Below are 27,005 nucleotides of genomic sequence, written 5' to 3' on the forward strand. Positions count from 1 at the left end.
GTAAGCACATTATAGGGTGTGGAAAAGCTCTTATGTACATAAACTACCTGTTTGCAGTAAGGCTTTATACACACACCATGTGAATCCCTGCTGCTTTTGGATATATTCTAAGGCAGAAGCATTTCCAACTTGAATAATGTATTAGGATTGTGGATTAAAAGCAGTGGGGAAGTAGCTTTGTGCAATGTAACCCAACTAGTGTGCTCAGAATCAACTTTTGGCAAGAAAACTCCCAGTTTGCCCTCTCTCCCTGAAGTTGACCTGGTGGATGAAATAGTAGATGTGTGTATGATTCTAGGCATGCCTTCTCCAAAGATCAACATTTGTACACACTTTAGTCACCTTTTATACGCAGTGCTATTGACATTAACCAGAGAGGCCAGTCTGACAGCGCCGTGCTTTAACACCAGCTAAAGAGTTGCTCTGCTCTACTTGCATGGTTTATCTGAAAAGACTCAACACTGAAATCACACAGGGTAATTGTTTGCAGTCTATAAGAGTTCTCTTCCAGATACAATATCCTGTAGGACAATTGAGTGTCCTACTGAAATCGGCATATGTTCAATAGCTAATTCAATTACTTTTCTTTTCTGAAAACATTAGGTTAAGCTCTGTAATTTATCAATATGTTATGTCTAAATTTGCTTTCAGTTGCACAACTATAAAACACCTTTCTTGCCCCTTTTGTAATAAGGCGTGGACAGTAGCAAACAAGTTTAAGAGCAGAGCCAAGACCACCAGCTGTTTAAAAAAATGAAAGACTTGCTCAAATGAAGCTCAATGGAAAGGGAGAGAAAACTAATCAGATATGTCAATAAGACTAATTTTCAAACTAAATGCAAAAATAAAAAGATGCCCCCCCTTTTTTTTTTTTTTTTTTTAAATTTTCATGTAAAAAGTGGACTTGCACAATTGTTCAGGTGCTTGGTCTTACTTCCATCACAATGCATGTCTGGATGACTTCTAGAATTGAATGGGAACAATAATGAGTTAGGCCTTGTCAAAAGAACATTTGTTGGCTGATTCTTGCAGCACTTTGACTACTGTATCATTATTGACATGGTCTGGGGGCTGATGGGTTTTTTCTGTATTTTATATAGCATTGCAAAATCAGAATGTGACAATAATTACTTCATCATGTAACAGTATTTTGCCATTAATGAAATAGCTTTTATTTGGGGTAAAACATTCCAGCTGCAACTGTGAGGAGTGTTTTGCTCTCTTGCCTATCCTTATCAGGTTTGCTGAAGGTCCCATTCATATTTTGACACTGGGTTGTCATACAGAGTTTTTTTACTTGAAGCTAATTGAGAGAACTATAACTGGGGACCAGTTGTGTTTCACAAAATGAAGTGTTTAAATAGATGACAGTATTCCTGGAACTGCAGTTTAAACATAATTTTGTACTTGAGAATAGGTTTTTTTTTCATCTATCTAGAAACATGACCATAGAGCCCAGAGGTTACTGTTCTTTATACCATCATTTTTGTTTGATTTAATTAAAACTATATATATATATATATATCTATATCTTTAGTATTGCTTTTGGTTATTAGTCTTGTTTGTTGTTTTAAGGTGATTGTCTTTCTATTTAAATTATTATGACCAGTATTTTCAAAACTTGTCTAATTATCTATTTCACTTATAGGTTAAATCACTGTATTAATTGGAAAAGCAGATAATGAATCCAAGAATTATGTTTTTGTGGTCCTATATCTAATTGAATTACTGAGATTTGGAATAAAAGATGATTGATGTTCTAACTGCCAGTACCAAGAAAGTCAGCCATTTGAATACAGCTCCCAGAACTGTCTTGCAAAATCTTAAATTAACTTCATAAAGAACACAACATTAGTAAACCTTCCACTCAGCATATGTATTTCTTTTATCTATGGGAATCCACTAACTTCTACAATAATTTTATGCAGAGATGGATATATGTCTCTGTTATAACACCGTACTTATATAAATTAACATGACTGCTTTCCACCCTGTGAGAGCCAGCAAGAAAACACTAAGGAAACCAAAGCACTTGCTGTCCCTCACTGTGGCCCCTGCAAGCCTCGATGGGAAATAAGTGCTCTGTCTATGCTGTGTCTCCTCTTTATCTGAATAAAACTAAACCTCATGTACACTTAACACAGTTCTTAGCAGGAGAGTTAAAATATTTTAATTCCTGCTTTTTGTAATGAAGTCATCTCAGTAAGGATTTTGATTCCAAATTCTGCAGCATGGCATCCCATTTAATAATGGTGCTGTTGTGTTCCTGTGGATATCCAGGCCCTTCTGTGTGGACTGCTGTTTCAGTGAGTCTGGTAGTTTGTGTTAGACTTCCACTGCAGTGCTGCTTGATGTCATTGGGCCCTGTTTGCCTTGTCCTTTATGAGTTTTGAAAAACCAACATGGAATTTATAACTATTTGACTTAATATTCTGTCAACTCTTTCTCTTATGATGTTTATTTTAAAGCTTTTATGCGTTCTAGAGTATGGTTACTTTTTTTCTTCTCTAACAGTATCCAAAGTTGTGAGATACAACATGTGTCTAATTTCTTTGTTTGGAAGGGTCCAGGAGCATCAGCCTCCATAACTATACTGGTTTTCTCAGACCTGTTTCCTGGGTTTAAAAATCTGTGATGGAAGAAGTCAGAGGTGAGGAATTTGTCTATGGATGACAAATGGGATGGGAAGAGAGTAGACGGGAGGGTGACAAAGAGTTTATTTCCATGTCTTGCAAAGCTCAGTATGACACTTCGCTACGTCTGTTTGCTTTTGTGAAAAACACCTTTGTGAGGAACTGTTGAGGCAGTTGGACACTGGAGAAATTCCATTAGAGACAGAAAGGAATGAGGTATTTACAAACCATATTGCAGGCCAGTGTTGGCAATTTTTAAAAGCAGCAGGTCCACATGACTAGTGTTGGACTTCCTGTAGGTGTGTAATTGAATTAGTCATGAGATAAAGTGGTTCTCTGGTACAGGATCCTGGGATGCCTGGCACTCACCCTTCACTGTGCAAGGCACAGGCAATATGTTACTGTAAACAGCTGAAGTCTCCAGCCTGAGAATCAAAAGATCTGGTAAGTGGATATTTGTGTGTACAAATTCAGGCTTTTATCTGTTTTCCCTCATCTCTGAGAATGTGTTTTCTATGCCCTCTTAGTCCAGTGACAGAATAAATTTGTAGGAAAGCCACAAAGAGAAAGTTTAAGGATTGCAGTCTTTCCTTTTTTTTTGCAATCTCATACTTAATCTTGGGGAAAAAACCCAAATATTATTTTATTAAATTAATCTTCACAAAACTGGAGATAACAGAAATTTATATAGTGTGTAACTTGGAGGGAAAAAATGAAGCAAAAAAAAAAAAAAAAGGTATTTCCTTAGCAAATGGAAAAGAAAATAAAGTACCTTTGAAAACAACTAGGTGGATTCTAACACTGACTTATTATCGAAATGTATCCAGCTGTACTGAATTAATGTAATAATTTTTAAAGTTCTAAACAATGGCTATAATGGTTAATATTTTAATAATAAAGTAGAAGAATGTCAAAGTAAATAGAAGGAATTAATTTCTTTTACTGTTAAAAATTCATAAATGTGTACTAATACAACATTAGGCTTTAGATTAAAGTGTAGGTATGGAGTTTTTATATAGCTACTGATACTTGAAAAAGTCAGTTAGGGAAATCCAAAACTCTTATATTTATCACCGGTATTGTTGCTAAAATGAAGTACCAACCCTTTAAAGATAGTGGTACTAACAATACTAACCTTGACTGCTGGAGAGCTGCCAGCTCTTCGTCATCCTGCAGATATATATTATACTTGAACTGAGAAAACATGCAATTGTCCCTCCCCCTCCTCATTCCCACAAACTGGAACAGTATTATGTTAGCCTGAGTTGTGCTGAGCCGAATCCAATCTGGAATTAAGAATGCTCCAGGGCATTTTTAATAAACTGTCATTCATTTGAACTCTAACCTCCTTTAATTTGCAGAATCTGGTAACGCAGATGTACACTTCAGCCACATTCATTTCTTTTCTTATCTTGGTGTGAAATGCTGCTGATAGCCCTTGAAAATGGGAAGCTGCAGAACAAATAGAAAAGTACTCATTTAAAATGGACTCAGAACTAAGAAATAATTAAAAAATAGTTTAGTTTGCTGGGTTTCTGCCCATTCTGAAATGTAAACTTGATTCTAGTGCAGATTTTAATGAAATCCTCAAAGTGCTGAGGTCAGTTAAGCTTTCTGAAAGTATGGAAAAAAAATCATGGCTTTTATTAGAAAGTGCAAAGGATAAACTGAGGCTGTTGCCTTTCGAAGGGGAGGAAAACCCAGTTAACTCACTCTGGGCAGAGAGCACTCCTGTTCGCTCACTGAGGTTCGCACAGAAAACTCTTTCAAAACGTGTATTCTTACATATTCAAAACTCGAGGGCTTTGTGATTAGAAGCAGTTGGACGGAGAGCTACAGCTGGGAAAAGTGACCGGGCTTCCAGTCGGGAACAGCCCAGCCGGGTGGGGTCTGCCCGGGGCCGCCTCCGCCCCCCGCCAGGCGGAGCTGCTGGGCAGGGAAGGAAACCACGGGGGCTGGGATGGGTTATGGACCAACCCCCCAAAACTCAGACCGAAACCAACCGCTCCAGTGGCTTTTCTGGATTTCTGTGCTAATAAATGTCTTAAGGATGCAGGTGTGATAATTAAGAATTAGGTTCTGTGGGCTGCAGTTTGGGAGGATGAGCAGGATGAGATGTTGCAGGTAACGGACATGGTCATGAATGCAAACTTTATCTCGATCCTGTGGACAATAAAAGTGTGTAAACGTGTTGCCTGGTCATTAATGTACTGATATTTCAATAGGGGGCTCAGTTCAGTATCTGGAGAGTGGAAAAACTAAAACTGGAAGGCAGGACTGTACAGCAGTGCTTGGTAGTGGAAAGGGCTCCTGGACACACATCAGTCCCTAGATGAAGTGCCCTGAGTACAGCAGATGAGGTAGTTGCTGTAGGTCAGAAAGCTACATTTTTTCACTAATAGGCCTGGATTTATTTCCATTTCTTAAAGTAGGACTAAGAGGCCAACATGAAACCTTTTTTTTTTTTTCTGCTATCATTTTAATTGTCAAAGAAGAGAACCTTGGCTTACATTATGAATTTCATTCATGTTTTACAATGCTTTTTTTCACATCTGAACTTATCTAGGTAATACTGCCTTCAGCATTTAATTTTCCATTGTAACACATCTGCTACAGCCATGTAATTAACAAGCTGAGATGATTGTGTGTGCAACATTCACTATCACAAAAAAATCATGTCAGTTTCTTGTGCACATGCCTGCCAGTTGAATTCTGCTGTAGGTGTTAGTGGGACAGTTAACTAGGAAAACGTGCAACTATGAACTTGGGTCATATTCAGAAAAATGAAGGAAGAACTAGCTGGCAAATACTGTGCTGAAAGTGTAAATGAAAGTATAACTTTCAAGTCTACACGTGTTAACGATTTGTGGTTTGAAAAAGTTTTCATATTTAAGTTTTTAAAGTTTTCCCCCCCCTCTTTTAAACTTTGATCTCTTTTGTCTAGTAATATAAGAGTGTGTTATTAATAGACATTTACAAATCCACAGCTTTGTTTTCTACAAGTCTTTAATTCTCTTAAATGTTTTGAAATGTAAATGATGTGATACATCAGAACGTAGGTGAAGATTCAGTCAATCATCAGTTTGGGTGCTAAATTCAGCTGAACCTGGAAAAGGAGTGCAGTGATACCAGAGATACAGAAGTGCTACTATTCTGCTTTTTTACATTCTCATCTGCCAAACAAATCTGCAAGTGTGGAGTGACTTGGTGTTTACAGATAATGTCTCAAAGCTGGAGTCTGTATGAATGAATGAATGAATGACTTTGCAGTCTTGAATCCTTACTATGGTTTCCGTTAATGTTTGCTGCCTGGAATTAAGTAATAGACTGGAGGCTCAGCAGAAACTAGATACAGTTTTTAAAAGATACAAGGACAAGTCTAAGAAATAGCCCCAGAAAACAGGTAGAAATATTATATTATGTTTTAGTAGTTGAGGCTTGTCCTTGTTGGAGACAGCATGGGTTTATGTTCTTGTAGTAAAGCAGAAGATATGAAGCACCTGGTGTAATATTAGAAACTGACTCATTTTTAAAGAAATATGATCTGTCTCTCTCCTGGTTTGTTAATTTCTTTCCCCCTGGGATTTAAGTGCAAATCGAGCTTTGCTTTTTTTTTTTTTTTCCCCCCTTTATTTCCCTCAAGTATATTTTTCTCTTTTCTCCTTCTGCTGTGAAAGTTCACTAGGTAGTCATTTTAAAAGGATATCTTTCTTCATGGTTTACTTTAGTGGAATCTTGCACCTGCAGAGACTCTACTGCATGATTTTCACTCCTTGTTATTTCGTTTATACCACTCTTATACTGGTTTTACTTTCTGAGTGGAAGGTTGAACATAAATAGTTTCAGTGCTCTTGGTAATTCTGATTCTGCATTCATGAAATACAAATTCTTATGCACTCCAGGGTATCAGATGTATTCTAGTATTCCATTGGTTTTATTGGTGCTTGTAAAGATGGTGTAGAAGGGGAAGTAATCAGTGTATCATTTGCAAACAAGCTGTGCATCCTCATTACAATTCAGTGACAACTGTGTTATTTATTTGGCTTGATTAAACCTGTTATACAGGAGGCAATGATTATTCAAATTGAAATGAGTAATTGCTTGTAAAGAATATGGAACTTAAAAAGTCCTCTGTCTCAGGTAGAAGAGCTGATGAATGCACTGGAGAAGACTAGACAAGAATTAGATTCTACCAAAGCCCGTCTTGCCTCAACACAGCAATCTTTGGCTGAAAAAGAAGCACATCTGGCCAACCTGAGAATAGAGCGAAGGAAACAGCTTGAAGAAATTCTAGAAATGAAGTAAGTACATTGATTTCTCTAATTTCCAGAAAAAAATGAGATTACTATTTTTACCGTAAAAGAAAATTTTCTTTGTGTGTGTGTGTAGTTTTTTTCTTCTATGCATATATTTAAGTCTGAATCTAAGACTGTTAAACTCCTTTTAATGCAGGGAAATGCAAAAGGCTTCTTTTTAGAAATGCTTGACAATTTATATGAGATGAATTTTTGAAAGTTGTTGTTTGTTATATGCAAATAAAATTTCTGCACTGTCCAAATTCTGTGCGACATAGAGGATCTAAAGCCCTATCTCTCAGTGGGAATTCTATGCTGGAATTTTTGCTAGTGTCAAATTCAAGGAAAGGGGCTTATTAACTTTGTATTGATGATGCAGAGTTTATTGCACTGGATTGGTTAAACCTCCCCTCAAATGAACAAAAACCTCTTTGCATACACTTAATCACTATTTATATGTGTACAGAATGAAAAAGAAAGATAGACATATAGTTTAAATCTAACTTCCTCTGCACAATAAAGGTAAATATATGTAATTATTGGGCATTAAAGCTCTGATATGATCTTTACAAATGGCAAAAAGGAGTGAACCTGTTATAACTTGGCTGGGCTGCTAAGTGTGTAGTTACCATTCAACAAAGAACATTCTCAGTTGTCATTTTGAAACCATTTTGTTGAGGGAGGAAGTGGTATATAACTGCAGCTAGATTGTTAGAGTTATCCTTGCATTTTAAAGGAAGGGAAATAATCAGAAAAAATGATTTTTGTAATGTTATTGTAAATAAAACAAAGTGGGAATGGAGTCATATGCTTACTACAGTTCGATAAAAGTTTTGAAGAATGGCTGCCACGTAATACAGGTGCAGAAATACTGCAGAGGAAGCAGGAAAGTTTCGAGTGATATCTAAAGGATTTCTGGTTCTGACTTTAATGAGGTCTATAGTTACACAGAAAAATGGAATCACGTGTGAATTAGAGTGGTATATGTGATATTATATTCTATAATAGATATATTGTTTCAGTTTTCTCATGTTCTATTATATGTACATATTAATTTTCCTGTCATAACTCAGATGCTCAGTGCCACTCATCTATTTTCTGTATAGTGCTTTGGCCTGTTTCCTCAAGTGCATGCTTGTTTTTTTGTCCTAGTGATAAGATTTATTTTTTGAAATCATAATTCACAATTATTGAGCAGAATCGAGGAAAAACTCTTTCATTCCGTCGCTGTGACTTTTTGATTGAGTACACAGAACCATTGGAGATGGAATCAGAGAGAACTTCCATTTCTTGTTGTGAGATGGAAAGAACAGCAATGAGATATCAGGATGGTTTTGCTGGTCTAGGAGATAGGAAATAGAGTTAGTGAACTAAAAAATGCATATATAATCACAATATTACTAAACAGAAAGAACAAATTCATTACAGAAATTGACGTGATCATATTTACTTTTCTTTTTATTGTCTCTGTAACGACGTTAGTACTGTATCAAAAAGCAAAAAATGGACATGTTTTTCTGAGCTCTGTGTATGAAACGGCTACATGACTACTATTAAGTATAAATTAAATGTAAATACTATTATCAGGTTGTTTAATAAAATATGCTAAACAACATAAAGTGATAAATTCACATGTATCCATTAGATACATAATTTTTTAGATGCATAAATTAATAGATACAGTGGTTGATGAGAAGCTCAGCATGACCCAGCAATGTGCATTTTCAGCCCAGAAAGCCAATTGTATCCTGGGCTGCATCAGAAGAAGGGCTGGAGCACCTCTGCTGGGGACACAGGCTGAGAGAGCTGGGGTTGTTCAGCCTGGAGAGGAGAAGGCTCCAGGCTCCCAGGAGAGGGACTTTGTACAAGGGCATGGAGTGACAGGACAGGGGGAAATGGCTTTAGAATGAAAGAGAGTAGGTTTAGATTGGATATTAGGAAGAAGTTCTTCCTTTTCAGGGTGGTGAGACAATGGAACAGGTTGCCCAGGGAAGCTGTGGCTGCCCCATCCCTGGAAGTGTTCAAGGCCGGGTTGGACGAGGCTTGGAGCAACCTGGGATAGTGGAAGGTGTCCCTGCCCATGGCAAGGGGCTTGGAAAAGGATGATCTTTAAGGTTTCTTCCAACCCAAACCATACTACGATTCTATTAGTAAACGTCTTTAAGAAATACAGATATTTAATTATAGTAGTTTAATTTTTCAAATTACTCACTGAAATAAGTGAAGGATAAACGAACTTTATGAAACTGCTTCATTATGACACAGTGTACTCAATATTGCTTTTTAAAAAGGGACCAAGGTCTTCTCAAAACCCAGATGTAGAAGTTAAGACCTAGGCATAGGACAGAATAATAACAATTCTGTGTTCTACTAATATACTAAAAGTGTGTCTTATCTCTTACTTTTTAAGATACTTTATTAATTGGAAGCATTGACCCTAATTTCTATTTATCATTTTAAAAAAATTCAGTATTGAGTGATTACAGTTTTTGTCTGCTAGCTTCCAGTTAAATAGGCATGACCTGAGTGTTTAAGAACATTCATGATGATTTCCTATGCTTGTATTATGTTCAAGTTCCAACCATAACTCTACATTCTAGGCCCATCTGGCTGACGTTGTTAAGGTCCATCTTAATTTACTGGCCCCAGTTTTAGATAGCTTCTTCAATTGTCATTACATGTCCTATATGCAGTCAGTTATTTAGGTAAGTTTAGAATAAAAACGGATAGCAGCTTAATTTTGTTCATATTTGCTTGATCTTTTTGAATTAGAAACTAGCAAACTACCCTTTAAATGGGAGGTCATTTGATAACATCAGCTTCTTCTGAACTTGATGCCAATTTGTGGAAAAAATTACATTTATTTTAAAGACTTGAAAAGTATACATTTGGAGGAGTTGCATTTGCATGTTACTTTCAGAATATACGTGTTTTGTTTTTTTTTATTCCAAGTGTCAATTAGAAATATTACTATATTAGTTCTGGAGGAAATATTTTTGTTATGGTTGTATTATTTTAGCAGTGCACACATAACTCATCCTGACATTAGTGGAAGTTACACGTACATGTTAACAGGAAAATGCAGCATGTGTTCAAATCCATCATTTTGCCTAATTGTCTTATTACTTTGTGCTATTTCTGTCTCTGAGCACAAGAAAAAAAAATCAATGCACTTTTTATTTTTTAATAAGTGATAGTTTAAAAAGATCTATATTGCATAATGTGACAAAAGGCACGTTATTGTTTTTTTTTTTTTTAGAAAAACTTATTTATCATCCATAAAGATATTTCAGTTGGCCTGAACTTAAAATTTGGTAGTTAGAAATATATCCCAAGTCTTACTTTTTCCAGACATTGTTTTTGTTTTCTGAGAGTCCACAAGTAGGAGCACAGCCTACTGAGAACTTCACAAGGCTTGCCTAGAATAGCTTATTCATTTTGTAATATGAAGGGCTTGAGGGCAGGAGAGGTTTCTGTGCTGTGATGTGGTGGAGGTTTTTTCAGATGATTCAGAAATACCATATTTGTGGAGGATACTTTCATGACCACAGGCTGTCACAATGCTTTCCTGCAGATCTCCTTTCCTACGTGGTGGTTCCTTCCAAAGCTCATAAACCTGCTTGTAACAAAATTAGGTAGGTGTATAGACAGATAAATGAGTATTTATATAATGTTAAAATTGCTTTATATGTATGTATGTAAATTAAATGTCTGCCCTCATGGAAAGAGGGTTTTACTCTATGGGGCATATCGTTTTAGAAATGGTCAAAATTATTTTCCCTTTGGAAGATGATCTTTCAGTGACTTCAGTTATCTGTGACAAACACTACACTTAGTGAGTGACCATGTGATTAATCCCCCAAAAGACAACTTCATATTTTAACTTGAAGATCTGAGAATCTTTAATTTTTGAGATTACACTGTTAATTACTGTTTCCTTTAGCTGTCAGCTAGGAACACTCAGTGCTCTGAAGCTTTCAGAGTATCCTGAAGGAAATTCTTGCCAAGAGTTTGAAAGGCAATTTCCTTGCCTTTAATAGAGTTCATGCCATCACCTGTGGGTATTGCTAAATCAGTTTTGTTGGAAGTGACTCTGTCCTGAAATTCACTGCAAGTTTCCAGAGGAAAATATATTTTCCCTTATGTGGAATAAATCAGATTGCTTAATAATGAAGCATTAAAGATCCTATAATAAAATAATCAGCTACTAGTCCTTTTATTCTGTAACAAAAATAGAACATTGCTGTGCTGTCCAAAAATATACATTTTAAATTAGATTTTGCAGTATACAGTGACAGAATAAAATTAAACGTCCCTTCCTTTGTTTAAGTATGTTCAAGATTTTTTCACTGAAAATAATAGATGGCTATTGCTTATCACTGGTTTTTGGTAGGTTTGTTCATTTAATAGCACCTGTGTATAGTCAGGCATGAAATATTTGTGGGAAGAAGGGGATAAAAAGTTTTTTTTCCACAAGACATTCAGTCCCACCCACTGCCACTCTGAGCAGAAGTGCTGGACACACACTGCCCTTTTATCTGCTGGGTTAGTGGTTCAGCTGCTCTGCCAGACGAGGAGAGGGCACTTGCATTTGCCACTAGATGCCAGTCTTGGTTGCAAGACCATAGTCTGGAGCTGCTTGATTCAACAAATTGAGTATGATCAGCTTCTCAGGGCAAGCAGGAAGCTGCTTCTGTTGGGAGGTGAACATGCCTGGTCCATTTGTCTGTCACCTGCTCTGACTGGTCCCCTCCTGCCTTGTAGTGCAAGAACTTGAAGCATGGAGTAGCATACAGAAGTCTCCAAGTCAACTTTTGAGGATGTTGCAGGGATGAAGAGGGTCTTTCAATGGATTCTGGAAGTCAGGGGTCACAGCCTAAGGGAAAGACTGTATAAAATGTAAAAAAAGAAAAAGGAACTAAAGAGTAGGAGTTTGTAGGGAAGTCAAAATGCTTTATGAAGTACTAGTGGCAGAAGTATAAGAAAGTTTACCGTTCATCTGGTTTTCTGCAGACATACCCCTTTTTTCCACCTATAAATTTTAGTGGAGTAGAAGTTGGGGATTTCACATCTGTGTAGCAGCTCAGCAGGAGTTGCTGCTCTGACAAGGGTTGTTGGATGTCCAGAGAATCTAGACGTGTTTCCAGCACCTGGACAAATCAGCTCATGTCCCTGCCTTACATTCTCCTATTACTATTTCCATCCATCACCCTCTGAACCTGACACTTGGGGAGGGAAAGGGAGAGGAACTCAACATGTTTTCCTTTATTTATCTCCTAATTCCTCCACCCTAAGAAATTATGTCACCTACAGGATAGTGCTTTCTTCCTCGGTGCTATGGGTACAGCAACGGTGAGAAGGGCTTCTGAAATCTCTGTGTGAGTAGTAAATCCAGGGCATTTGGAATATTTCAGGGTAATTATGTATGCAGTTCACCTGCTCAGGGCAAACACAGGCCAGAAGCATGACACTCATTGACGGGAAAATCCCTGCTGAAATCGCAGGGACTCTACTTGCAGGGAGTCAGGAGAGTAATTTCCTTTTTTTGGGTTCTTCCATACAGCAGCAAGGCTGAGGAAAGCAATATAGCCAGGTAGGAGGAATTGGCAAGGTGATTTAAAGTTGGAACTACTCTTTGAAATGCGTGGAACTCACTCTTTAAAACCACTTAAAAGGAGAGTTTCCTTGCAGACCCTGCCTGCTCTCTGTGTTACAGTCAGGCAGTGCTTTCCCCTGCCCTCATCTTTGCAGAAAGGAAGGCAAGGAGGTGGACAACCCTTCTCTTGCCTACAGTGGAAACTGAGATGTTTCACTAAAAGGTGGGGGAAAAGTTGCTTAGTTTATGCTCCTTAGTTAAATGCTAGTATATTCGAAAACCAGCCAGCACCTACCTTGGGGATAGTTCCAGGCTAAATCAGTAATGGATACCTGACATTAAAGAAGTCTGTTTGAAGTTTAAGTAAACAGACTAGGGTCAGATTTCTTAGATTATTGATAAAATGTTCTTTTGAAAGAAGGATATTTTTTTTTTTTTTGGAGGAAGGTATCTATGATAATTTCTCTAACAAGAATTCTTTAACTCAATAGATTAGATAACAGAATGGTGTATGAAAAGCTGTGAAGAAAACATAATTTTCAGAAAGCAGGGTACTATTTTTTCATAATTTTATTAGAAAGATTATTTTGACTTGTTTCAGCTGTGGTAATACATACTATAAACATGTTCAGATAGCGAGTTGATTGTCTCAAAAATTGTACCATGTCAAATGCAGAACACTAGAGTGTTTTTTAGTAACCTGTGGACTGCTTCCATTTAATTGTAGGATTCATGCTGAGAGTGTAGAGAGTCATATCCCAAGTTAAATACAAACAAAACAGCAGGATGTTGATACAACTGTGACTTCCATAGGAAGTAGTTAGAATGGTAATGTGGTCTCCTTCTAACTTGGGTGGAAAATCTCTTGTGACTGCTTTTGCCCCACAGACCTGTAACACAGCATGCCTTGACTAACATTTTTGACACCAACTTGCAAACACCATAAAGATTAGAGAAAGCCAAATGAAAGCTTTGTTCTCGGGAACAGAAGCTTTCTTGACTAAAATGAAAAGATGTTTTTCTTTTGTAAACAACGAAGGGGCACAAAGCAATAAAATGTTTCTCTCTGTGAGAATAGAAGGAGTGAGCTGTTTACTTGGGAAAAGGCTTCTCTTGAAGACATGAGTGTCACCAAGTTCCTACCCAAAGGCATTGTCTGAAGGCAAACCAGGAAGAGTTCAACCACATTCCTGACAACATACAGTATGGTTATAATAATGTAGCGTATTTTCTGGGCTAGAAAATGAGTCTAGTTTGTTTTCTTCATTTCATAAACATTTTGGCTTAATTATCATGCATTTCAATGGACAATGTTCCTAAGAAACTATAGAAATTTAACCTGTTGACTCTCTGGTTGTACAAGTGATCTTCCAGGTTCTGAAGATCCGTATGGTTTGAGGCACCTGCCAGACAGAAGGAGAATTTGATGAGAACTCCCACTCTGTATCCTAGGAGTGCACTTTGCTTTTCAATTTTGTTTCCATTGTTCTTCACCTGTTGTGGTACCTGACCTCAGTGGAAAAATAACAGTCAATGCTCCATGAACATTTTATGTTGGGAATTCTACAATACTTATTAGGGGTTTAGTGCTTTCCCCAGAACCTGAATGGTAGAGAGATCAAGGGGAAATCCTGCAGCTTCTTTATGAGGGAGATACTTAAAGACTTTTGGCTCTGGGGAGGGTAAAGCAGGGGGAGGATATGTTTGAAGTTTGAAGAATCTCAATGGAAGGTATAAACTGAATGTAGGGCTGTTGTTTGCCAGATCTCCCAGCATGAGGAATATCAGGCACTTGCTCTAGTTAATCAGTGATCGATTTGAAAGAAAGAAGTGCTGCTTTATGGAGTGGTTGGTTGGTGACCTGGAACTTGCTTCCACAGAGGCATCAGCTGATTCAAGAAGGGGTTAGACAAACTCGTGGACAAGAGGTCCATAAATGGCTACTTCTTTATATATCTTTGGGCTCTTGTTATTGGCCAGTGTTCCTAAAATTTGTTTTTTATCTGAGGTAGTAGCTCTTTTCCTGCCACATTGCACCCTTACACCAAAACACACGTAGTTAATGATCAGTTGATTTGTAATCTGTTTTTATTTATTTATTTACTAGGAACTGGTTGTGAGTCAACTAGTACACTGTGGAAAGATCAACAGCCATGCTTTGAATAGTATCTTCTCTTGCCCTGTAGTGTATAAGTGGATTTACAAGATGATATAAGTGACAAACTGATTGGTTTAAAGTGCAGGTTCAAAGTGAGATATGACAGTTACATGACATTCTCTGGTGATTGAACCACATAGAAGACAGACAGGATTTACAGTGCATCAGGTTTACAGGTGTCTCAAACTGCCTGAAGAACTTGGAGATACAGAGTATTCCAGTCTTTTGTAATGTAAATGAAAGTTTGAAGAAACAGTTGCAGTTGAAAATCATGACCTTTACTTCTCCTCTCTCCCTTTTTTTTTTAATCAATTTCTTTAAATTAAAATGCTCTTCTGTTTTTTAATTTATAAATATGTTAGGGGTTAAAATACAAAAGTTTATAATATATCATGATTTGTACAATTATAAATTCATGAGAAATGGAATAGTATTTAGAAAGGGACAGTGGTGAAAAGGACAGTATATAAAACTGAGATGGGACTGTGAGTTAGTATTCAGTGAAACATGGACAATGGCAAAAGGGTGAGGGCTGGACAAACCTGAAGAATGAAAATTCAAGTTTGAAATCTTAGAAAGAAAAGGTATGGTTTAAAAGGAAGATCAAATTTTTATCTCTTTTTAACTTACTGGGCAGTTTAGAAATCTTAACTTTTTAGGTAAAGAAGAAAAAGCATGTATGCTGTCTACTAGGTATTAAACACTTTTTGTCTGTTTTCTATTGCACAATTTCTTTTATTTCTAATGTAAGAAAATACAAGGAAAAAAAGCATTTTACTGACAGAAAAACAACTGTAGGAAGGATCTGTATTTTGAAATTACTGATTTTGACAAAGCTATATATACACTTTGTTTTACATCTAACTTAAAAATGCTTTGATTAGCTAAAAAATTAGTGATGATAAACATGATGAAATAGGATGGCATTTGTTTTCAAGTTCAGCCAGCATGGGAATGTAAAGGCCTTCACCTCTGATAATACACTCAGAAGAGCAAGTGTCTCAAAAGTCGGAAAGGAAGGAGTAGGAGACTGAAAGTAAAAAAAAAAAAAAAAAAAGTTAGGCTTCTGTTTCATGGACTTTTTTTCAGGCTGACTGAATTACGCCCTTGTCTACTGAAACCCTCTTAGTGTAATTCCCATTGGCCTCCGTGACACCTAGGGCAGCGCTGATCAACTGCAGGCTCCCATGTTCCTAACCTCAGCCAGCTCAGTATGATTCTAGCAGATGTTTCTGCATTTTAAACCTCAAAATATGATGGGTCTGTTTTTTTTTTTTTTTTTTTTTTCCTTTATTTCCGTGGCAAATCTTGCATACTTGAGACCTAGGCCATGCAATTCAATGTTAGGAATTATGAGCTGAGGGTCTCCCCGGTGGGATAATGCTGAACTTGATGTAAACTCAGGTTTTTGAAAATGGAGAACCAAAGAAATTTAAAGGTTTGGATCATTTAAATTAAGCTACTGGATTATTCTTCAATATTGTATAAAACCCCATAAAATATAAAATGTGTTAGAAATGTATGTAATGATGTTTTCTGTTAGAAGGAAAAGGTCTTATAAAGGCAGGAGAGAACAGAGTTATAAGCAATCAAACAGGAACAGTTTTCTTATTGGCAGAAGGGAAAGGTTTGGTTACCTTTCTCTGCCTCCCCATTACTCCTTAGTTGCTGTGAAGTAAATCCACTGCAGCCTTCTTCCCGTGCTTCCTCATTCCTCCTCATGTCCCCAGCAAAACAAGTACTTCTCTGTGTGCTGTGGAAAAATACATCTAAATTCCTATTGTTTAGTTTCCTCTGGTTGGGTTCTCTGGTGTGTAATAAGGTGCAAAGTGTGCTTCAAGTTTTGCAGTCTTGTGTCCAAGAGCATTCCTTAATGGTCTCTCGTGTGCCTTCTCTCAGGCTTTGTAAGGTGTGAGCTCACAGGGCAGCCCTTCTGCCTGTAAGGATATAAGTAATATTTATTCTTTTTTCTAGCCGATATAATGGCACCTGTAAGAATTTATTGTCCTACAGTTCTGTACCTCTATCTTGAAATGAGTCAAAGAGGTTGTCTTTTGGAGAGGGAGACACACTTGTCCTGGTTTATGCCCTCCCACTGAACTGTGTATAGCTTACTGATTTAGTGTGATCCTGACAAGGCTGATCAATCCCCTTTATTAATACCATGCCAGGTATAATGGGCTCCCATCCTTCACTGGCCATCGATTGTAACTGTAATAGACAGGATGATAATAAAAATATGTGTTTTGTTATCGCTGTCAACACTATCTAAACAGTGTGATTGTGGAAACATAATAAAAAGGGGAATTCTTCAAATATAATTGGTAAAACACAGTACAACACACGAAAATGTGCTAAAGCACCAAATTCCTAAGGAACAGCACCTCTCCTTTCAATGCCACGTTGCTGTTTAGCAGAGGCTAACAGATCATGAATTATGTGATGACAGCGGAAATTAGGATGAGCTCATCACAATTTTCTCTGATTGTGAACAAAGTTGGCTCTATCTACACTGTTGTGCAGTGTACCAGGGTATCTTAGCAAAGAAAAGGCCCATCTGAGAAGGTACATTATATAAGTCTGTGCTGCGTCTTATAGTCGAACTACTGTGTTCAGGATAAACATCACCTTAAAAGGACACCTTGGCTTGCTTCCTTAGGGTGAAGTGACTTCAACTCAATAGATAAACTTTTCAAGGTGAAACAAAAGCTTGGTGACAGCACAAACTTGTGCAGAATATTTTTAGTGAAAGATTTTTTTCAATTGTTGGTAAATAGATATATTTGTAGAGGAGCCTGCATAATCCAAATAGGATTGTTATGCTTATCATGTTGAATTTTAGTATTTAAAAGCTTATTGGGGGATGCAAGTGAAAGGTTTGGTATATTTTTTTTCTCCTCATATTTAATAGTGATTTTCTCAAAACCCATCCAGACTTAGTTTTGTAAATGTGTAGATACTAATGGGAGAACTGTGATTTATTTGGCTTAGACTAAAAATGTAAAAATACTTTCTTTGGTTAAACTTTTCAGATTTTCTAACCACTCCTACCTCAAACATGTAGTTTATCATTGTTGCATTCAACTCTGACCAAAATTAGGCCACACAGGCCTCTGATGATCACCATATTGCTAAAATAATTTCATTACAATGAATTATTCTTTTTTGCTTCCCAACGAATTTATCTCTCATTCTTTGAAGACCAGCTTCCATGGTTCTCACCTTCTAGGTGGGAAGGAAAATGTAGCTTGATCTAACAGAGACACTCATTAAATGTGCTACTCTGTTCTTTTGGTTTTCAACCTCCTTGATCTTTATTATGTTAGGGAACAGAGATGGGTACTGAGGAGAAAATGTCAAAGGAAGGTTTATAGCAGTGAGTGGTTATGTTCAGCTGTCCCCATGTTATGGCAAGTTGTGTCCAAAGGCTGGTTAGGAAGGAGTGGTGCAATTGAGAGGAAGAGCTCTTATATTAAACTGAACTTTTACAGGCCCCCTTCCTTCCCCCAGCTCCCTTCCCACTAGAAGTTTCAAAATACAGAATTTTCTTCTCTCTCTTTAGGAGATTTACTGTTTGATAAATCCTGAATATTTTTTGTGAGCTGGGCAACTTCATCCAGGTCTTGTATGACTGTCCTGAGAAACACCTTTTAGTTTTCTGTGAGGTCTGTAAACAAAAGGTAAGCAGTTCATAAACTTCTGTGAAGTTTAGGGCAGGAGCTGGTGCTGGGACTAATGTGAATTCAGGAGCAAAGAGCAGAGGTTATTGCATAACACCTAAAGAATAGAAGTCCAAGAAGCTGGTAGATCATCATCTGACATCCAGCAACCTGATACCCTCTCAGCAGCGTGGAAAATACTCTGACATTCATGAGCTTAAAGAAAGGGACTTTCTACCTAATGAGATACGTTTAAACTTGCAACAGCCATGAAAGAAACTTGACTGCTTTATAATTTTGTTTTGGGTGCCTGTTACTCTCCCTGCTCACCTGGATTATTTTGTCAACAACTGAAAGAGAGCTGGTGAAATGAAAACAGAGTGTTTTCTGGTTCTTGTGGCTATGCATACATGTACACCAAGCTACCCACTGCTGCCCCTCCCTGTCTTAAAAAAATAGTACAAGGATCCAATCAGGATGAAAATTACCTACAGGATTGTTACAGTTGTAGTAAGAAATAGAATATATATTTTTTGTTTTAGAATAATCTGCCTTCAACACTTCAATATTGGGATGTTTTGTTTAGTCTAATGTAGGTTTTTGGTAGTATACAGCCTAAAAATGAATCTAATTAACAAATGAACTTAGGAAATCCCTACTGTAATTTGGCAACTAATGAATGGGGGGATATCAGCATATGACAAGCAACTTCCACTTAAGGTTAATGTAACTATTACCTCATTAGAAGTGCAACTTTACACTCGTCAAATAAAACCTTTATTGAATTTAAGATATGTATTTGACAAAGGGCTAGCTGAACTCAGGTGAAATTGGCTTTGTGAAATTACGCTACCTTTATTGATACTGACTAGCTTTATAAATGTTTATCTTAATTACGTTTTATTGTGATTGAAAAAGATTGCAGATACTCTGCCTTTTTTTGTAAAGTGAGCTGTTGGAGTCTTTGCTGTTAAAGAAGGGGTAGGGTATGGAGAATAGTCCAGCTCCAGAGAGGAGGCCCCTCACAGGCCATATGAATCCACTTACATGTAAATTGCTTGTCTATATGAATTAAGGTGAAGGTTATGAAAGAACTGCATTTCTGTGTTTATTGTAGGATTTTTGACAGTCTCTTTCCTCTTTCAAGTAAATTTGGCTTAAGTCCACAGTCAGTACAGTTTTAAGTAAACTCCTCTTTTGTTACATTAACAAGGTTATAACATCACTGAGGCAGATTTCCAGCTGCATGAATTGAGGCCTGAGCATGCAGACTGAGGGGATAATTAAAACCTTAGGGTGGGAGAGTTAAAACTACCAACTAAAATTGGATAAAAGGCTAATTGTCCATGGCAACATAATACATGTTTCTAAATACCTGTGAAATAAAGATAAATATTCGTGGTCTTTTAATTCCTTTTTGAATGCTCAGATTCAGTTTGTATTTTAGGGCATAACAAAAACCAAGAGAAAGTAAATAGAAAGCCGAAGAATTATTTCCCAGATACTGTTGTACTTTAGTTATTAATTGAAAAACAGAGTTCTTTTGAAGACTTCAGTGATTTTCTGACTTTCTTTACAATTCAGGAAGCATTTTTGTGTAGGAAGTATGAGCCTCACTGTGTAATACAGTGTATCGGAATGGACTGGTCGGTGCTTTGTCAAAATTTGTCATATCTCTTTTTCCTTCCTCCTTTTTTTTCACTTTTGAGAGTGGAGTTACATACCTTTGGTGACCTTCAAGAAGATGACATAGAGTCAGGCAAGATGATACATTACCACAAAGTTAAAAAAACAAAATGGGTTGTAATGGCAGCTTGTACTGAACTAAATGAATTGTGAAGGCCCATTTGTTATTCATTAGGAGAAGCAGAGCAGATTACTGTTCTGCCTTCATAGGGAGCCTTTAAACTTAAGGTCATTTTACACTAGTACCCTTGTGGCATGGACAGCATTTAATACATTTTTAACAGCTTTTACATTTCCATGGTTTGCAGCGGTGCTTGTTGAATCATTTCTCTAATGAAGGTGTTTTAGACTAGTTTGGAGTTAGTTTGGGGGGAAAAACAGGAAAAAAAGAAAAATAATTGGGTTGATGAAGTGACTTTATATACTAAAGAGCTAAGCATGCAGAACATATTGCTATAAAGTAATGCATGCTGATTCCCACTGGTGCAGGAGTACATCCCTGGGGAACTGTGCTTTTTTGTTGTTGTTGGTTTTATGTGTGTGTGTGTTTTAAAATGTAAATAGAATGAAAGTTATGTTTTTCACAGTGCTCATTCCTTAGGGGAACTAAGGTCTGAGGACAGTCATTTAGGAGTGTTTTTTGTGCTATTTCTGTGTTGCTCAGGAGTCTGATGGAGAACATTGAACATTTTGCCATATTTTGGTGAAGTGTGCATGCTGACTCTCTTGTTGAATGTGGGCACCCCATCATAAAATGAACGTGGAGTGGAGGGTAGAATTTTACTGATCAAAATAAAAGTTAATTATTTCAGTGCCTCTCAAATGTTGCAGTTGTGCTGTGGAAAATCAAGGCAGAAAGGTAGGTACCACTATGAAACGATCTGAGAATAATTTTTTCAAAAGTGCTGAACAAATCTGAAATTTTGTTAGCTTATAGAATGATTTGTACCTCTAAAGAAAGGTTTAATAACCCCATTTAAAGGAAGTAATCATTTCATAAGCTAATTTTTTAATGTAGATTATAGTCTTTTGTATGCCTTCAAATTTCATACCTTCAGTCCACATTGTTGTGGATTTAACTGTCAAAAACCAAATTAGGATGGCTTTATTTTTGTTCAGAAAGTATTAGAACAAAAATTATGTAGTGAGTTTCAAGAATTGTTTAAAAATAAACTTAATTAACAAAATGCTAATGTAAATGTATGATGGTGTTTCTCCCTGCAGCCAGTCCACTGTTTATTTTCTCTGTATAGCAGATTAGCAGCATTTAGTTTTTACTTCATTGCCAATAGCTTTCACTACAGATTTTTCTATTGATTTTACTGGAAGCCTATCTTTATGGGAAACAGCTTCTTTCATACCCTGCCTTTTTTTAAAAGCAATTTTTGAGATAGTACAAGTGTGTCTGTGGTAGTCAGCCCCAGGACTGATCTAATGCACTGGGCACACTGACAGTTTTACCTGTGGTTCATAATACACTGGCTGCATTTGCTGTGGCACAAAAGAGATGTGATGTGGTGGGATTTGGGAGAATCTGCTGTTGGTTAGAGCTTTCCAGTGTGGCTACTTCCATCTATGCTCCACGAGTCTCAAGCTCTGTAAATAATCAACTTTGACTAAATAGTTATTAGGTATTAAAAAAATAAATTGAGAGACCTATTGGAAGGCTAGATATATGCAGATCCACAGACAAAATCTAGCAGTGGTAGGGTTTTTTTCTGTGTTATTCTGTCATCATAAAGCAAGCAGAGAGTGTAAGGAAAATTGCGTGATTTGAAAGACACTGTATTGTTCTAAATCTGGCAAAACTAAGAGGAAGAAAGTCTCCTTCAGTTATGTTCCTTCAGCTGACTGAACCTCATAAACAAAGTGGCAGATTAAATGAATACCAGGTAAAAAATTGATGTTGAGAGCAGACATCCTGCCTCACAGAGGAAAGAACTGATTTCTATACCAAGTGATTTTTTGGACACTGCCCATTATGGTTGGAACATGGGAAGGACCAAAAGTACTTCTGACATAGAATCCATATGAAAACATGTGGATATACATACATACAGAACATATTTGATGTGTTCTAATCCAAATGCTGCTACATCACGTGATTCTAAGGTGGATCACAAAGCAGTCAAGTTGAGGTCTCAAGGAAGAAGCAGGCATGGATAATACAGGGTATATTGGCAGTCTTCTGTTTTTATAGGCAAGGGTTTATAGCGCTCAAGGTAAAGAGCAGCAGTTTCCAGGAGGCAAAGGAACTTGCACTTGGCTTCCAGATTCCTACTTGCCAAATCTATGGAAAGCTTGAGAAACTCCTACAGTTCCCTAAGTTAAGGAAGCAATAGTGGGACAGAAGCAGAGCTTAAATGATCTGCACAGTAATGTACTGTATATCCTTTCTGAAGTGCTAATGTACTAAACTTTGTAGGCAGGTGGTGGTAACAATCAAAAGTCAGTTGTTAAAGTCTAGAAAATGAAAGTGATGACATTAAAGAAGCAGATCATATGCCTTGGTTCTTTAGAATTAAGAGGTATAAGAGGGACAAGCTTTGGCAAAACAAAAGGAAATATTCTCCAGTGAGAACAGAGTATCTGTTGTATGAAATCTGGTACAAGCTCGTTCTTCTTCCACTGGAAGAAGAAACTTTGCCTATGAAACTCTGAGGCACTGGAGGGTTTAAGCTGTGTGCCCTTCAGAGATTTTGAGTGTGACTGGCTCCCTTAGAGTCACAGCTGGGAGAGTCTGGGGTTAGCAAAGCGTGTTTGCTTAGGGACAATAATAGAGGTGCCAGCTGTTGTCAGGAACTATCACGTCAGTAACATGTGGTGAATAAATGTGGTTGATAACTATTACATTAAAATTTCTAGTATCAGAGATAATTTTTTTTTGTCTCATTAGTGGAAATGAACGATCTGATCTTCAGCTAGTTCAGAACGAGAATTTAGATCTTGTAAGAGAACAAAACAAGCTGACAGATTTCAGTGGTGAAAAACTTCTGGTTAAATAAAGTGAGCTGCAAGAAGCAATAGTCATGACACAGTTGGGCAGAGACAGATGTGCAGATGAATAACCAAAATTAATAACAGGCACCCTTAAAGGGCTGGTTAATCTGCCAGTAGAGAGTCTGTCTCTTTTCTACCCGCTAGTACATCAGCTCATAAAAAATACAAATGAGCCCAATAGCAGCAAGAGCCTTAAGATCTGCTTCCTCATTAGTGAAACTTCAGAGAAGCATTTCCTATGGCTCCGTAGCTCTTCCTACCCTTTAAGAAAAGTTGTTAGCAGGACTATGTAGACTGAGTTCTTGGGGCAAGGGAGAGAAAGCAGTGGAATAAATCTATAAAGGGAAGAGTTTATTTTGGATTACTTTGACAAACAGCATGTTTAAGGGTTTTAATGGTAAAAAAATGCATTAATATATTTGAGAAGATTTTTTTTGTGTGGTGTAGACAACCTATTTTGTGTGGTTTGTATTTTTATTCATGTTGTAGCCCATTGAGAGCAGGACTGTTAGTAGATTATATGGGATGTTCTGGTCATTCTTAGCTCTTAGGGTAGCAAATTCTCCTGTTTTGCACAACTGGGGCCAACCTAAGGAAAAGATCCAAGGATGACTTTTCCTGACAGTATGGAAAAGTTCATGAACTATAAGTTGTATGTGTAGTGTTGAAAGATAAAGTTTCAAAGTCGAGGTGGGAGAAAGTGCCCTTTTCAGAAGCTGAAAATAGAAAGACAGGGTAGAGCAAGCTGGGGAGAAAACCCCACCCAGCTTTAGAAAGACTCTTTTTGCTAGAGTTGTGTAAAAGCTGGGAAAAAAAGTGAGATGGACAAGTAGAAAGAGGAGAAGAGGTCACTGGTCAAGAGGTACACTAGGGTTCGTTCAGTTGTAATGATAACTAAAACTGATAAATTTAGTTAAGTGGGGGTTCTAGTACTGAAAAAACAGAGGATGTAAACAACTTTGTTCCCTCTGTCTTCTTTCTGAAACTGCCCAGTTAAAGCCAGAGCTTGCTTCAAACACTCCCTCACAATTTATCTTCTCTTTGACCTTCTGTTTGGATATATTGCCTAATATATAGCAATTACCTCAAAGCTATTTGTAGTCATCTTTGGGGATCGTGTGGCTAGTTATGTGAACCTCTTTTTTTTTGAAGTTGGAAAAAAAAATGGTTCCAGGCAAAACAACCAAAAACCAGAATTGTAAAACTGGTTGCACATGTGTTTAGTGTAATGAAATTTATGCCTGATTCTTTCCCTAATGCTACATAATAGATCATGATGATCTTACTCCTGTACAATGTAATCTTCTCCTGTGTGCCTGGGTTATCTGACTGTTACGCTATTGTTCAAATTGATTTGGGTGCCTCTTTCTCTCCTTTTCTCCTCTCCCCCATAAATAGTAATAATTTGGAATTACATGTTTCTGTATTTCTTTTAATGACCTAGTTTGTGCTTATCAGCAGCTCTTATGGAGGTATTCATATTCTTTCCCAAGGTGATATACTCTGCCCCTTCCCAAGTTCTTTAAGTATTTATCTACACTCATGTTTAGAAGAAAGGGACTCCAAGCACTAAAGATCCAGATAACAACATCAATAGTGAACAACGACGCACATGTGAAGTTCTTGCAGTGATGTAATGACTTGTAAACCTGTATGATTCACTTCAGATTTTTGTTCATTCGGTTTTAGAAGAGCTTTGTCTATTTTTCTTTGTCTGTCTACATCTATGAAACACATAGATGCACGCACATACATTTTGTGGTTGTTTCTCAGTGATGTGAAAGAGCCTTTAACCCCCTGCTGCTGTCTAATAGGTTCAGGAATTACTGCTTTTAAAAGCACTTATTGACCCGATGGAGTCAGGAAAATCACATACTTTTAAAATTCAAGGTTTTCCATGTCAGGAATATTATTCATTAGCAAAATTGTTCATTTATCTAAATTTATACTTAGCCTATGGTTAAGTACTTCCTATAGGTCTGTAATTACCAGTTGACATGCCAGTTCCACGCAGATAGAGTGTCAAGAGATTCTGAAGCTTTCCTCCCTCTTGGGAACCTCAGAGACCAAGAAACATATTAGCTATTTAGAACAAAAGTAGTTTTATCATTTCACAAACTTTACAACATTTGTAGAATTATTTATATTATTCCTATTTAAGGGATAAAAGTATTTGTGTTTCCTTACCTGGCTTCTCTACACAACAAATTTGTGAGCTGGCAACTTCATACGGAGTTTGTTTATGTTTGACACAGTAGGGATGGCCTGCACTTTCTCAATCATCTGCTGTATTTGCATAACCTTGCAGAGTTAATGGCTGCCATTCTGACAAATTAAGCTGGTTTCCTATGTCTTTAATGGATTAAGTCCTCTTGGACAAGTTATGCTTTATTTTAATCCAGGAACTGTGTTTGCTAAGAGTTGTAAATACATTTGTGTTATTCTATTGTTGTTTGACTTATATGCTGAAAAACATATATGTGATGAATATATAACAAATGTGGAACAAACCCAGTTTTTTATTCATATAAAGACAGCATCCAAAGATCATCAATGCTTAATAAAATTGTGTAAGTTCTACTTTACTGTCAAATATTTGAAAATATTTTAGCTGTGAGAATAGTCATACTTTAAAAGTTTTTATTGCATCATACTAGAATTATACTCAGTTTCTGATTCCTACCATGATTAAAAAAAAAAAAAAATCCATAATTTACGCTTCGTACTCCAGGTGTAGCAGGAACATTGCAGCATGTGGTTCATGTGATAAATGAGTTCCCTAACAGTTGCAACATGCATTGCAATTGTCAATATGTGTAAACAGGTTAGAGGGAAAATATCTGAATGGAATGTATATTAATGTTTTAAATTCCTGAAAATGCAATATTTTGCAACTAAAGTGGTATTTAAAAATAACAACCTGTGCAAATCAAACAGCACTGAATCTGAGGCAGTATCACCTACCTATTTATAGAGTAGTATTTTGATAATTCGTAAATGATCCATAATGGACATATTCTGGAAGCCTTCTGATGTGGTAGAGTGGTAGTGCTTCTATTGTTTTTACTGTACAGATATCTGGAGGTATGAAGATACTTTTAATGTAAATAAAACTTTTTACTGCAGCTTTTTTTCATCATGAGAATTAGGCAATACATTAACTTCAGACTGTGAGTTTCCTACTTCAGTGCCTGTGCATTTCTCCAGAAATGCACCTGGGTGTTGGGAATACAAATGTGCATCTCTGTTCATCACACTAGAATTCATTTAGATAAATTTTAACTCCGTGAAGTACACATATAATGTATGTGATATTTGGGTTAGAGCTGTTTTGAGATGCTGTGTTTAGCCACACAGTATAGCTCAGTTCAGAGGAATTGAATTGTTCCTGGGTACCAGACCTTCATTCAGTTCAGTAGACCACACATACACTGCACTATGATTTTTTTTTTTTTTTTTTGGTAACGTGTCAGATCTCTGGCAGTGTTCCTAAGTTCTGTGTGTTTTGCACGCACGGGCTTATAAGCTAACTCTTCTTTGTAAGCAAATCTGAAAATTCTGTTTCTTCCATATAAGTCCTGAGATCTCCCCATGGAGTATAGAGTAAAACAATGCTATTTGTGAGATATGACATAACAACAAAATATTAAACAGGAGCTTAATTCTCCCCATCCTCCTCTGGACCATGACAGTGGGCCTCCTACTGGGAAATACAATGATCTGTTATTAAAATGACAGCCCCACCTAGGGAGACAACAGCCCAATTCAAAGAGGAGAGCCAAAAGCGCCTCCACTACCACCACCAGCAATTGAGATCAGCTGGTGCACTAACAATCCCTTGATTTAAACATCTGGTGGCAGGACTTTCTCAGTGGAGGTCTGTTGACTGTGGAATTCTCTTACACAGACACAGACATGGTTTAACAAAGCCAAAGTTTTTTTATCCTCAGGGTACAGTGTCAGGCTATTTCCTTTCCC

General features: G+C 37.0%; 1 protein-coding gene across 9 annotated transcripts in view; it reads left to right on the forward strand.

Annotated features, from left to right (window-relative positions):
* The window catches only part of ERC2 (ELKS/RAB6-interacting/CAST family member 2), a 411,704-nt gene that overhangs the window by 206,902 nt on the left and 177,797 nt on the right, over positions 1–27,005 (forward strand). For all 9 annotated transcript variants that reach the window (XR_003571338.1, XR_003571339.1, XR_003571340.1 and 6 more), the window contains one exon: positions 6,774–6,934. Coding sequence is in view for 1 of the 9 variants with exons in the window: in XM_027884805.1 (XP_027740606.1) it covers positions 6,774–6,934 (161 nt within the window). In the remaining 8 variants the exon portion in view is untranslated. The remainder of the gene's footprint in view (positions 1–6,773; positions 6,935–27,005) is intronic.

Source organism: Empidonax traillii, unplaced genomic scaffold (assembly GCF_003031625.1).
Source record: "Empidonax traillii isolate 1590-97213 ecotype Southwest subspecies unplaced genomic scaffold, ASM303162v1 scaffold155:size2260171, whole genome shotgun sequence".
Taxonomy (NCBI): Eukaryota; Metazoa; Chordata; class Aves; order Passeriformes; family Tyrannidae; genus Empidonax; species Empidonax traillii.